The sequence below is a fragment of the Humulus lupulus genome, chromosome 2 (assembly GCF_963169125.1).
Source record: "Humulus lupulus chromosome 2, drHumLupu1.1, whole genome shotgun sequence".
NCBI lineage: Eukaryota > Viridiplantae > Streptophyta > Magnoliopsida > Rosales > Cannabaceae > Humulus > Humulus lupulus.
Window position 1 is genome coordinate 45667798 of NC_084794.1, and position 12802 is coordinate 45680599.

The 12802-nt window shown below is 35.7% G+C and overlaps 1 protein-coding gene and 1 pseudogene across 1 annotated transcript; one reads left to right on the forward strand and one right to left on the reverse strand.

Moving 5' to 3' along the window:
* Window positions 1-691: 691 nt before the first annotated feature.
* On the reverse strand, window positions 692-2493 carry LOC133817743 (protein rough sheath 2 homolog). Its single transcript, XM_062250340.1, has one exon. The coding sequence runs from the start codon at window positions 2058-2060 to the stop codon at window positions 873-875; it is 1188 nt and encodes a 395-aa protein (XP_062106324.1). The 5' UTR covers window positions 2061-2493; the 3' UTR covers window positions 692-872.
* A 3125-nt stretch (window positions 2494-5618) lies between these two features.
* Window positions 5619-11924, forward strand: LOC133817744 (cystathionine beta-lyase, chloroplastic-like; annotated as a pseudogene).
* The last annotated feature ends 878 nt before the right edge of the window (window positions 11925-12802 follow it).

The following is a 12802-nucleotide window of genomic DNA, read 5'->3' on the forward strand; positions in this document are numbered from 1 at the left end:
CTTGATAAGATTCTGTCATACTATGCATGCTTCTTTTTTTCAAATACTTTTGAAGTGCATAGTCGTCATCCTATTTTATTCACTCATTTGTTTATAACTAACTTAGATATGACGATATAACGCACATTAAAAACTTCAGTAAGTTCCCAGATAAAAAGAAAGAAAAAAAAAGAAAAGAAATTATTAATTCCTTCTGAGAACTATATATGTGATGTAAGGTACAAACCCTATAAATGATACAATAATAAAGAAGGAATAGGGATGCATGAAAAGAAGTGACTGTTTTTATTTTTTTTGGAGCAGTTTATTATGGGATTTCGCTGCAATTTTATTCAATGGAGTCACTATAGGTAGCTGTTGATGACGAAAAGGGGTATCTCTGTGAGTCTCCCTATAACTCCCTTCACTACTTCATACACCACTTTTTCGCTAACAAAAATGTAAACAACAGTTAGATTAGACAGTACATCAAAAAGCTCTGCTCTCTTTCATCATCCTCTACTCCCTTTGTTCCCTTTTTCCTCAGCAATAACAACGTCTAATGATTCAAACCCTTGTCCTACTCTTTTTTATTACTATAATTATTTCTCAAAACTTGTTTTTTTTTTAGAACAAAAATTGAGTAGGTATAAAAAATGAACGTGATTAGTGAGAGTAATAATATTTATAATAAGAGATATTCGTATCATCATGTATGTAAATTAACCTTAAAAAACTCGGTCTGAATACTTTCCATGAATATGTGGGGTTAGTTGATTTGGATTACAAAGAGTGTTTTGTATGAAATGAAATCAATCGATCACATGACCCCACCCCATTAAAAGTTTTTTACTTTTCAATACAAGGAAAGAAAAACAAAACAAAAACAAAACCTAATTTGGACGAGTATTGGTGGTGGTGACCCGAAGAGAAGCAGCACCGTGGACCCCAATCTGGTCAACGAGCTTAGCCAGCTTCACATGCTTACTGCACCAAGCTTCGACCAGCTTTGCCTCTTTGTTCTCCGCTTCTCTATGCAATACACTGAGTTGGTCTCTGTACTCGTTCTCGATTCGACTCAGTGATACCATTTCTTCTTCTCTCAAGCTCCTTATCTTGGTTTCCGTCTCCTCTATTTTCTCTCTCCTCTTCCTTGCTTTCTCTGACTCCAGCTGTTGCTCCAGCCTGCTCAACCGCCAAGTGGCCTCCTTCTTGTGCTGCAGCAAGCTCAACCGACCCTCGTCCAACTCCTTACAGTACTGAACGATACTACCCAGTTGCTGAACCGGAACGAACCGACTCATTTCCAGGTCCATAACCGGTTCGGACGGCGAAAGCGAGAGACTCACCGAAGGAGACGGCGTGGACGAAGTGCAAGAAGAAAGAGACGACGTTGCCGCAGATGACGATGGCGGGTTCATCCACGGCGGAACCAATGTCGCTGCGGAAGGGGCAGCAGAATTCACCGACCCTAGTGATAGAACCGGATCCGGATCGGTCACCACCATGGCAGGCATGAACGCTGCCTCGCTACCGGCGGCGTAGAGCTTTGGCTGTACGTACTTCTCGGCAAAAGTATCTAAAATGTGGTCGTAAGGGCCCTGAGCAGCGGTCTCTGGTGAACCAGCCCTGGCTACCGGAATATTCCCTTCTGGGTATAACTGATGATGATGATGGTGATGAGACTGCAAGCTATTCGTACCACTGATCAGCAGTGAGGAAGGCGAAGATGAAGACATGTTCTTATGCAACTGCTTGAGCTGCTTCTCATTAAAGACTTCCCACCACTTACCGAGTCGCTTGGCCGTACGGCCTGGGACCTCGGCGGCGATCTTCTTCCACTTGTTGCCGTACTTTGCCTGAAGAGAGATGACCAGAGACTGTTCTTCCGGGGTGAGAGAGCCCTTCTTAAGACCCGGCTTTAGATAGTTCTTCCAGCGCTCAAGGCAAGATTTTGGGTCACGATGGAGTGGCTTTCCCATGCGCTGGGAGATAAGGTTCCATTCTTTGGGGCCATATTGCTTAACGTAAGCTCGGAGGAGTGCGTCTTCTTCCGGCTGCCAACGCTGACGCTCCTTCATTTCATCGCCATTTTTACACTTGAAAATCTTCTGGGTGTCACTGCTAAAAAATGATGATACTCAACATCATCATCCACGATGTTCACAAAGATAAGAAATTGATATTTATGCAGTGCAAAGTTTATGTAAGTGTGCGTATTATGTATTTATGTATGTATGTATGTATGGGCCGTGGTGGGCTTTCGGCTTTCGGCTTTCGGCTTTCGGCTTTTGGGGTGTTTAAAAGAAGAGGTTTTAGGTTGACACGCGGAGTGAGGAGCGTGGGGTGCAGCAAGAATTTTCTAGAGGAAAAATAAGGGTGAATGTGCAATAATGTTGTTTTAAAGGGTGTATACTGCAAAATGATAGGGCCAAGGATGGGATTTATCATTAGTTTTGTTTTGTTATAGAGTGAGAGACTGAACGTTGAAGAGAGTGAGAGATAGAAGAGTGGTGGGGTTTGTTGTGACAGAGGGATTCAGATATGGGGTGGACAAGACTGGACCTTTGAGCCTCTTTTCTCCTCTCTTTATTATTTGGGGTATTTTTATTTCTGCTCACTTATTGCTGCATGTAGACATTGAAAGATACCAAGTGAAAAAGAAAATTTTGAGTATAGCTGCTAGGGATTTTTCTTCTTTTTATGTTGTTGCTCAAAGCTAGGGATTTTTCAGTGAGGGAAAAAGCATATAATGGGGAATGTGCCGTTCAAAATGGGTATTGTATTAAAGTTAGACCTAAAACTGTGTGTGCATGTTAATTAGGAATGTAATATGTACGGACCACCATCGGACCTTTGAGTTTTTTTTCTTCTCATTTTTAGTAAATATCATATACATTGGTTTGTCCTTTGGATATTAGTAAAATGGTATGGTTTAACCACTACATTTGGCTTCCTTCCAATTATCTCGAGGGTGAAACAAATGTGTGTAAGAAATTGGTAAAAGGGTTTTTTTTTTTAATTTTATATATTAAAAATATATATCGTAGAAGAGGAAAGAAAGAGTGGTGGAATTGGGTATGATTGTTTGAAGAGTTGGGCCATAGCTCTTATTTGAATTGTACATTTGTACATTAGCAAAACGGAAGACGCATCAACGCATTTCTCGGATCTGTGTGGGGGCTAATTTGTCTTTTCGCTGCTCTTTCCCTTATCACATATCACATAGGGCTGCCTTGTATGCCTTTTTTTTTTTTTTTTTGGTTTTTAGCACTATTGCCCCTTGAGTTATGTAGATTGTCAGTTTAGTCTTTGAGTTTTTTTCCTTAGCAATTAAATCCTGAAGTTTACTAAATAGTGGCAATTTGATCCTTTTATTTAACTTCATCTATTTTTAAAAGAAAAGTTAAGAAAATAAGTTATAGCTTAATTTAAGAGGAAATTACAATTTATATTAAATTTTTCTTTGGTTGTTTTGCAATTTTTTTTTTATATGAATTGTGTTTAAAATTATTTTTTATTTTTTATAATTTTTTTCCTCTTTTTTTTTAGATTTGACGTTTTTTTTTTCAAATTCTGGGTAAGGTAACCAGTTACTTGATTGATATTTGAAAGTTATGTAAAAAAAATCCTAGAGCTAGATTAAATAACATGTACCAGGAGGGGTAACCAGTTACCATAAGAGGGGTGACATATTACTTATATTAAATATGAAAAGAAACATCAAATTAATGGAAAAAGAGGAAGAACACTTCATTAAAAAAATGAATAAGTAACTATGATTTTAGTAACATAGGTAACTAGTTACCATAAAGAATCCAGAAATACTCATACATCAGAACGTGAAGGTAACTAGTTACCCCCAGAAATATACACACAAAGAACGGGACACTATAATACTTTTCATTGAATATATATTTTTGAACTCTTCCCAGGTCATGACTGCAATATTCTTTCTCTGAGACACAACATCCCACCAGATGTGAGCGTCTTCTCTCAACATGTAGCTGGTGCATGCTACTCTCTCATTACCTTCCACCCTCATGAAATCCAAGATGAAAGAAATCATGTTCATCCACTACTCTGCCCACAGTGGGTCTGGCCACCCTCGAAGGTGGGAGGATGCTTCTTTTTGAACCTTTCATACAAAGGTTCCCACCTATTCTCCATAGCAGGCTGAGCTAGCACTGGTGCCACAACCTGTGGAACCTATAACCCAATGCCCCGAGGAGGGGCATGTTGCCTCAACTGTCAAAGCTCTTCCTCTGTTCGATGGAGTATAGCTTCCATCTCGACAAATAATTGCTGCCAATTCGGTGGGGCAGGTGGAGGGTCCTGACCTTGGTTGTCATCCTCGGCCATATTGCTGTGGAGTCTGATTGATCGCCGAGGCATTACTGCAATATGCTTGCAATCAATGACGTCGGACATCAAGCATGATAACAACATCCAAAACGACCTCCCAATCTCATCAATCAACCACAACAAGCAAGTCCACATATCACACACAACATAAAACAATCGAGGGGGTCATGCCCTAACATCATGCATATATCAACACATTCATCACACTATATCTATGTATTTAGGCAAATAGGTCACTCAAGCAAGCAATTAAGCATATAATTCATTAAATACCAACCAACCCTGAGTCAAGCTTGTCACTGGCAGCGAGCGTACATGTTCGATCGATCTCCAGGAACCATAAGCCTTGGCACACTCTAATACCAACTTGTAACGCCCTACTTCCTTAGAGTCATTACTATGCGAGTTAAAAATTGTGCCATTAGTTCGCTAATCGAGTTTTTAGGATAAAAATGTAACTAAACTGAAGTTAAACTCATTAAATGACAAAAATTATAAAGTTTGGACATTCATTGAAATTATAGAAAGTTATACAGTTGGGATCCCAAAAATATTGTTTAGAAAATTGTATTACAACTCAAAATATACGGTCGACCTAGGCGATAAAACAACCATTATAGTACATTTTCCTAGAAATAACCCTGTAACAACCCAAAAATTTGCTAATAAGACTTAAGGGCCTTGATTAGTGTGCCAGGAGGGCATAATTGGTATTTATGTGAATGAATGATTAAATGCATGATTGTATGGCATGCATGATTGAATGAGTATATGGATATAATTAGATGCATGTTTATGAGTATTGAATATGCATGTGGGCCCTGTTTTGTTCTTAAGGGCATGATTGTAATTTTGGCCCGTTGAGGGCATAAATGTAAATAATTGCGATAAATTGTTGAGACCACATTATTATGTGGATATATTTGTAGCTTGTGGCTCGAGGCGATCCTAGTGAGTTGTTTAGCGAAAAAGTCACAGTGGGGATTTATACCCGATTCGGGGTGAGCCTGGGGGTATTTTTGGCAATTTAGGATATATATTGGAGATTATTTGATATTGAGGAAAATAATTGGTGATTAGTTAGGTGTCGAGGTTTACGCGATAATTATTAGAGACACTCGAGGAATTAGCGGGAATTGACCAAAATGCCCTTATAATGTTTTAAGGTTTAGATTTTAATGGGAGGGCAATAGGGTCATTTTGTCTAAAAGAGATAAGTCATTTTCAGCCTTATCAGATGTATTGGAATGTTTAGAAACTAAGGGAAACTGAAAGAAAAGAAAAGAAGGAGGAAAGAAAGAAAGAAAGAAAAATAGAACTCTTAAGCTTACCCTTTCTCTCTCTCGGTTTACCATTTTCTTCACCATTTCTTCTGGAATTTGAAGCTAAAACTCAGAGGAGGTTTAGACTGAGGCTTAACATTTGGATCCTTGATAAAGCTTGAGGATTTAGCAGGAGTTCTCACCCAATTGAGGTAAGTTTTTAAGGTTGTTTATGAGTTTTTGAGTTTTGCTAGACTGGTTTACTGAAACTTGGTTTTTGGTGGAAATTGAGGGATCTAAGCTTGAAGAACAGAGGAGTTGGAAGCTGGCACTACACCAAATACCACTTTCCACAACACATAAATATAAGTTTATTAAAAAAAGTATTATAATATCTAATGTAAAAATAAAAGTGGTAAAGAATAATGAAAGTTAAAATAAAGGCGGGCTTTGAAATTGTTAAGTGGCAAACTAAAATGAAAATGTATTGTTATACTTTCCCAAGTCTAGTTTTGTCTTCCCTTTTCCCTCATCCCGTTCTATTCTCTCTTATAATTTTCCATACAATATTCAACCTAAACCCAAAGCTCTCATTTTCTCTCCTCTATTCTACCTATCTTCTCTTTCCCCATTCCAGATCTGGATTATTTTTATGTCTTCACTAAATCTCTCATCGCATTATCACCCTCTCTACTAAAGCAAACCCAGCCGCCTCTGTCCTTTATATTCCTCTACTCATTTCATTCCGAAGAACTCAGTCGCTATCACTCCTCTCTCTCTAAGTCTCACACTCTTCTCTTCACTTTGGGCATGCAACGGAGATGTTGGGCATGGGCAGACCGTTCGTGTGACAGCCGTGAGCAGCGCCTCTTTCTCGGAGTGACAACCCAGGTGAACGGTGACAAATCTATACAACTTTATATATATAATTCTTACTTTCTAAGCTTCATTGTAACTTGACTGTTCTATGCTTTAATTGCAGCCTTCAGCAACAGAAAATGGTCCTTATGATTATACTCGAAGTGGAAATCCTACACGAGATGTTCTTGAAAGGTCTGATTTCTTTTGTTACTAATATGAGTCAAAGTAATTGTTGTATAATCTCAAATATTGCTACTTTTTCCTTGTTCTGGGAGTTTTTTTTTATGCTGAGCTTTATTCTATTGTATAGCCTTTTGGCCAAGCTGGATAAAGCAGATCGTGCTTTTTGCTTCACTAGTGGAATGGCTGCTCTGTCTGTTGTAGCCCATCTTGTTGGGACTGGTACTTCCCTTTTCTTTTCCTTTTTCTTCTGTATCTTTAATTATTTATCACTAAGTTGAAGTTACAGTATTTTCTTTTTAAAATTTTAAAATAATAAATGCAGCATGCATCAATATGGATATTCCAATGAATTGGATATATTTTTAATGAATTAAAGTGGATATATTATTGTCTAACATATGAGATGGATTTGGGTCCTTCGGTTTATAAAATAAATTTACCATGAAGAGGTATCTCTTGGCTTGTGGATATTTTCTAATGACTAGGTTATCGTTTATGCCTTTATGGCCCTTGGTGGAATTTGTAGCTGCTGTCTTATTTGAATTTTTTTTCTTAAGATATAATAATGTGATTTTAGGTGAAGAGATTGTTGCTGGAGATGACATTTATGGTGGTTCTGATAGGTTGCTGTCAAAAGTAATTCCAAAGACAGGGGTCGTGGTGAAGTAAGTGCAGCTCACTTTTAAAATATATTATGAAGCCTCAGAGTAAAATCTGAAAGTATCATGCTTATAATGTGTAGACGAGTTGATACAACTAGTTAGATGAAATAGCATCTGCAATTGGTCCCTGGACAAAGCTTGGCTAGCTGGAGAGTCCCATAAATCCTCGACAAATGGTTTCTAATATTCGTGTAAGATATCTGGCTATTATATTTTCTCATTCCTTTTTATTCTCTTTTTTTTAATGTTACTTCTGGTAAATGCTTAAAAGAAACAGAGAAGATAAACTTAAATTAATGCCCAAATATGACACTTGTACTCTTTGAATTATATGTTGTGTGTGGGTTTATCCTTTCTCAAAAGGCTGATGAATTACTTGGATATCTATTGTAACCCAGGTAGAGAACGATCTTTCCTGGCTGTCTGATATTTTCTTAGACATTAAACTTGTTTTTGATAGAATCAATAAAAGAATTAAGTAGTTATTCAATTATTTGTTGCCAGAAATGTCATAATTGAATGATTTGGTAATGTTTTTAAAGTGCAATTATTTTTCTTTATTTATTTTGTGCATCTTCAGGAAATAGTTAAAATGGCTCATGCTCATGATGCTCTTGTCTTGGTGGATAACAGTATAATGTCTCCTGTAGTGTCACAACCTCTGAAACTAGGAGCTGGTAGCAATATAAAACATGAACTTTACATTCTACAGATTACTCTTTTTTATTTCCTCTATAAAACTGTTGGATTTTGATTCATTCATTTTTCATTCAGACATTGTTATGCACTCAGCTACCAAGTTCATTGCTGGGCACAGTGATGTGATGGCAGGTGTACTGGGTGTAAGAGGGGAAAGGTTATGCATGGAATTTCTTTATTGTGAACTGTAATGTTATAATTTATAACTTCAGGCCCTTATTATATATTTTTTTTTCAGATTAGCAAAAGAGCTGTACTTTCTACAAAATGCAAAAGGGTCTGGGTTGGCTCCATTTGATTGTTGGCTCTGCTTACAAGGAATTAAGACAATGGCTTTACGAATTGAGAAGCAGCAGGTGAAACTTCATGCTTTTATCACTTTATAATTTTCTTATAATCCTTTTTTACAATTGTAAAGCTCTGACTTGTTAAGGTCGTAATTATTTAATATTTATTTCTTGTAGTTATGAATTATAGCCTGGTCATTTATCATATACATTGTCTTGACTTCACATAACTAATTCAAAACAATATTGTAACTCTGTTATATGTACTTGAACTTGTGCTGTGCAACTTGGGTAAGTTTGAATTATGTTAGTAATTAATGCTTTACCTTCTAACTTAACATGAGATTCTTCATATGCAAATATTTGCTGTACCATCTGCTCTTTTACATTAATTTCAAAGTTGTAAAGTTAATACTTATATGGAGTACTATATTGCATATTTTAATGCATTTCTTTCTTTGACAGAGTAATGCACAAACGATTGCCGAGTTTCTGGCGTCCCATCCACGGGTGACAAAAGTTAACTATGCAGGCCTTGTTGATCATCCTGGACATGATTTGCATTTTTGTCAGGTACTAGCATCAGATGTAACCTGAGATTGTTGCTGCAATATATCAAACCAATTTACTCCAAAACTTAATTGGATATGTTTTTTAGGCTACAGGTGTAGGATCTGTGTTGAGCTTCTTGACTGGCTCAATTGCACTATCAAAGCATATTGTTGAAAGTACCAAGTACTTCAGCATAGCAGTCAGTTTTGGTATGCATCCCTTTTGGCTTTTTTATGCTGTTTCACATATGGTTGAGCAAAGGAACTATGTTTTGTAAATGTCTAATCCTCATGTGATTAAAGGATATCGCACTTGTCTTATTATTCCATCAAAACAAGTATCGTTCCCTAAATAAAATAAAAAAATGGTTGAGCAAAGGAAGATATAACTAAGGTTTAAATTTGATTCAGGTTCAAGGTCTTTTCCTTATGTGGAATAAGGCGAATTCCTCAGATTCAGATTATGAAAAAAAAAACTAAAACTAATTTGAATGCCCAACTTATGCATTTTATCAGGCCATGCTATTCAATAAGTCACATATTTGACACAATTTTTAGAGCACAATTGTAAAAGTTGATGCAAAAATGAATCATCTATTAATGCTCATTCAATATTTATTTAAAATATAAAGAATTTATTTATTATTATCCCCACAAGAAATAAAAAAGAATTAAAAAGCCTACATTTACATTTAATGCTAACACTAAAAAAAATAATAAATTAATAAAAATAGCATAAAAGTAAATAATAAGTTATTAATTAATGTTATATGAGTATGCATCATGCTATATTGTGTGCTAAAGTTTTATTTGGCCGAGTTTTTGGTACACTATTGGAACAACGTTTTTCTAAAGTGAGTTATATTTTAGCACTGCATCACCAGTTTGACACTTCATTGGAGATGCTCTAATAGTTTTGCTGGGGCGCACGCTTTGTGCACCTCAGATAATCGAGGTGCTTGAGATGATTAAGACATTGAGTGGGGTGAGAAGTGGTATTTGAAACAAAGGGATGTAACAATTTCATACCATCTATAGTCCTATTCCAAGTATGAATCGTTCTATATTGTATTTGGTCTCTGCTATTTTCTGAAAATTTCTAGCTCGTATTTGAAATTGAATGTAGCTCTTGTTTACTCTTAACTATAAATATTTCAAGGCCGAACTTTTAAGTTTGAAAAATCACTTGAGATGAATAAAGTTTTAGCTTTGAGTTTGACATATATGCTAATCGTTTCAAAATTTTGCTCACCTTCAGCACTTACAATGCGCATTTCATCTGTTAACAGGGAGTGTGAAGTCTCTCATAAACCTACGCTGCTTCATGTCTCATGCTAGCATACCAGCTGAAGTGCGCCAGGACCGAGGTTTAACTGAAGATCTTGTTCGTATATCAGTTGGGATCGAAGATGTGAATGATCTGATTGCCGATTTAAACCATGCACTTAGAACTGGACCTGCATGACAATGTTCATTCTAGTTTGACTGTTAAAGAACAACTACTTGCATCTGCGCAAAATGCGTGCATATATGCTGAAATTTATGGAAGTTGTTAGTTTTAGCAGCAATTCTTAATATGATGTTTTGCAGTCATCTCCCAATTTTATTTCTGTAGCTTTGGATGACCAATGATAGCAAATAGTTTGAGTGTGATTCATTTTGAACCAACTTCATGGCTTACCTGTGTGATTATATATTGATGTGATAAGTGAATATTCAGCCAAGAGTATGGTCACATAAAATGGTAATGTTATTTGCTGTGATAACATGAATGTTGTGTATGTATGTTGTCAGGGAGAAAAAGGATGTGAAAGTGAAGGATGATAAAATCAAGCAATTAGAGGAACAGGTAATACAAGATTTTGATAACATGTTATCTTTTTTTTTGTTAATAATAGTTTGGGTTGCTTTTGCTACAGAACTTCCATTGGCTATTATTTCACTTTTCACAGGTTCTATAATATGATCTATTAGGTTCATATGGGGCACAATTGAAGTAAAGAGAGGAAATCTATGTCATGACTCATGATTGTCCAATACATAATTTGGGGCAAAGTAAAATATATACAAATATATAATGGTATGTAATCTTCATTCTTGAATTTTCTTTGATTAGATTGTGATTTTATTTATTTATTTATGGACTTGGTCACCTCTATTTTTCTTTTTGAAGTTCTTTCTGTTGAATTTATTTACTATAATCATTTCTTTTTTGGTAATAGGATGCTTTTAGAATCTTAATCATGCAGTTTGCTAACTGTAATTCTATGAGAAACATATATGTTTTAGGTTTTACCTCGTGTCTTGGGATATCAATACCTCAAAATTTTATCATTTTTCCAATAGAAAATAAATTTGGCAGGTAGCTTTTGACTTTTAGTATCATTTGTTTCCCTGTAATAAATGTTGATGTATACATATGTACAAACCTTATATTAAAGATGCTAAAGAAGTTTCCAGGTGAATTTTTATTTTATTGTTTTTCTTTATGATTTTGTTGTATAAGAAGTCAAAGTGTGATTCTGTTTTTATTCTTTAATTTTTTTGGGGATATATTGACAGAATTTAGAGTTCTGGCATCAATTCTTCCTCACATACTTTTTGATCATTGAGAATGATATATTTATCTTGATACATTTCACAAGCCTTATTTTAAGTTGCATGTTTTGTTGCTTCAATCGTTGTTTTTCATGGTAGTACATCTTGCTATACCCTGCTGTTTCGTCAAGTTTTGGAGTTATTACAAATTTAATTTAAACTTTATATGCTTACAGGTGGAAACTAGCTTAAGGCTTCAGTCTTATGTTCTTAATAATAAAAGGACTTTTTTTTTACAATGTGCAGGTATATTGAGATTATTTCTTTGGAGCACTTCTTGACAACATTTGTAGTTGAGGCCTTTAGAATGGAAGAATGTATTTTACTAATTTTTGGATACATTTCTTGTTTTGTATTTAGTGATAAAGGAATCTGAATTGGGCATAAATTATGTTGTAATATGATTTCTTAAGCCTAGACTAGTAGAATAAATATTGTAATTACATTTGAGTAATTAATAAAAATCTATTTATGTTACCTTATTTAGCTTCAACTTTCATATTTTTTTTCCTAGTTTTGTGTAAGTAAAAAAAGATTATGTTTCTCTAAGCTAATATAACACATGTGTTATACTAAAGTGTAGTATAACACAAATTTATAAGTATTGAAATATGTTATATAATCGACTATAAATAACATAATTAAACACTTATCTATTTATTAAAATAACACAGAAATTGTGTTATCGTTGACAGTATAATAACACATCTGTATAACAATGATAAAGTGTTATGTAAAGTACCCTGACCTACGATAACATAGTCGGTCTTAACACATCAAAAAGTGTTATGGTATGTTTTGATAACACATTTTCGGTGTTATTAAAAGCATTTTTTCTTGTAGTGTGGGAAGGTTTGGAAGATAACCTATGGTCGAAATTCTCCATTGAAGGTAACAAATTCTAGCTTTGAAGTTCTAAGTTTCTAGTGTTCTGTTGAGTTTTTGAGCTTCAAGCTCAATCATGGCTTTTTCATTATTTTGGGGTGCATGTGTCTAAGTTTAAATGGTTGGGTCATATGGGGTGAGATGTAGACGATGGTAGGCTCAATTTGGGGTATGGTTGAGGTTTGGAAGAGTTTTGGAGAGGTTTGGCTTGGGAAAAATCGAAGGAAGAAAACCAGAGTTTTGGTGTGCTGTGACTAGCGCTGTAGCGCTACAGCGCTAGGCTTGAATGCCTATGAGCTTTTTAGCTCTGTTTCTAGCGCTATAGCGCCCCCTTTGTGGCGCTGTAGTGCTACCCTGTTTCCAGAAGTGGGTTTTTGAGTTATTTCTTAGGGTTTTTGCCTAGGGGCTCGGGTTTTAATTCCACCACCCTGTTTGGTGGAATTAGGGCTTCCCAAGGGCTCGGGATTGGT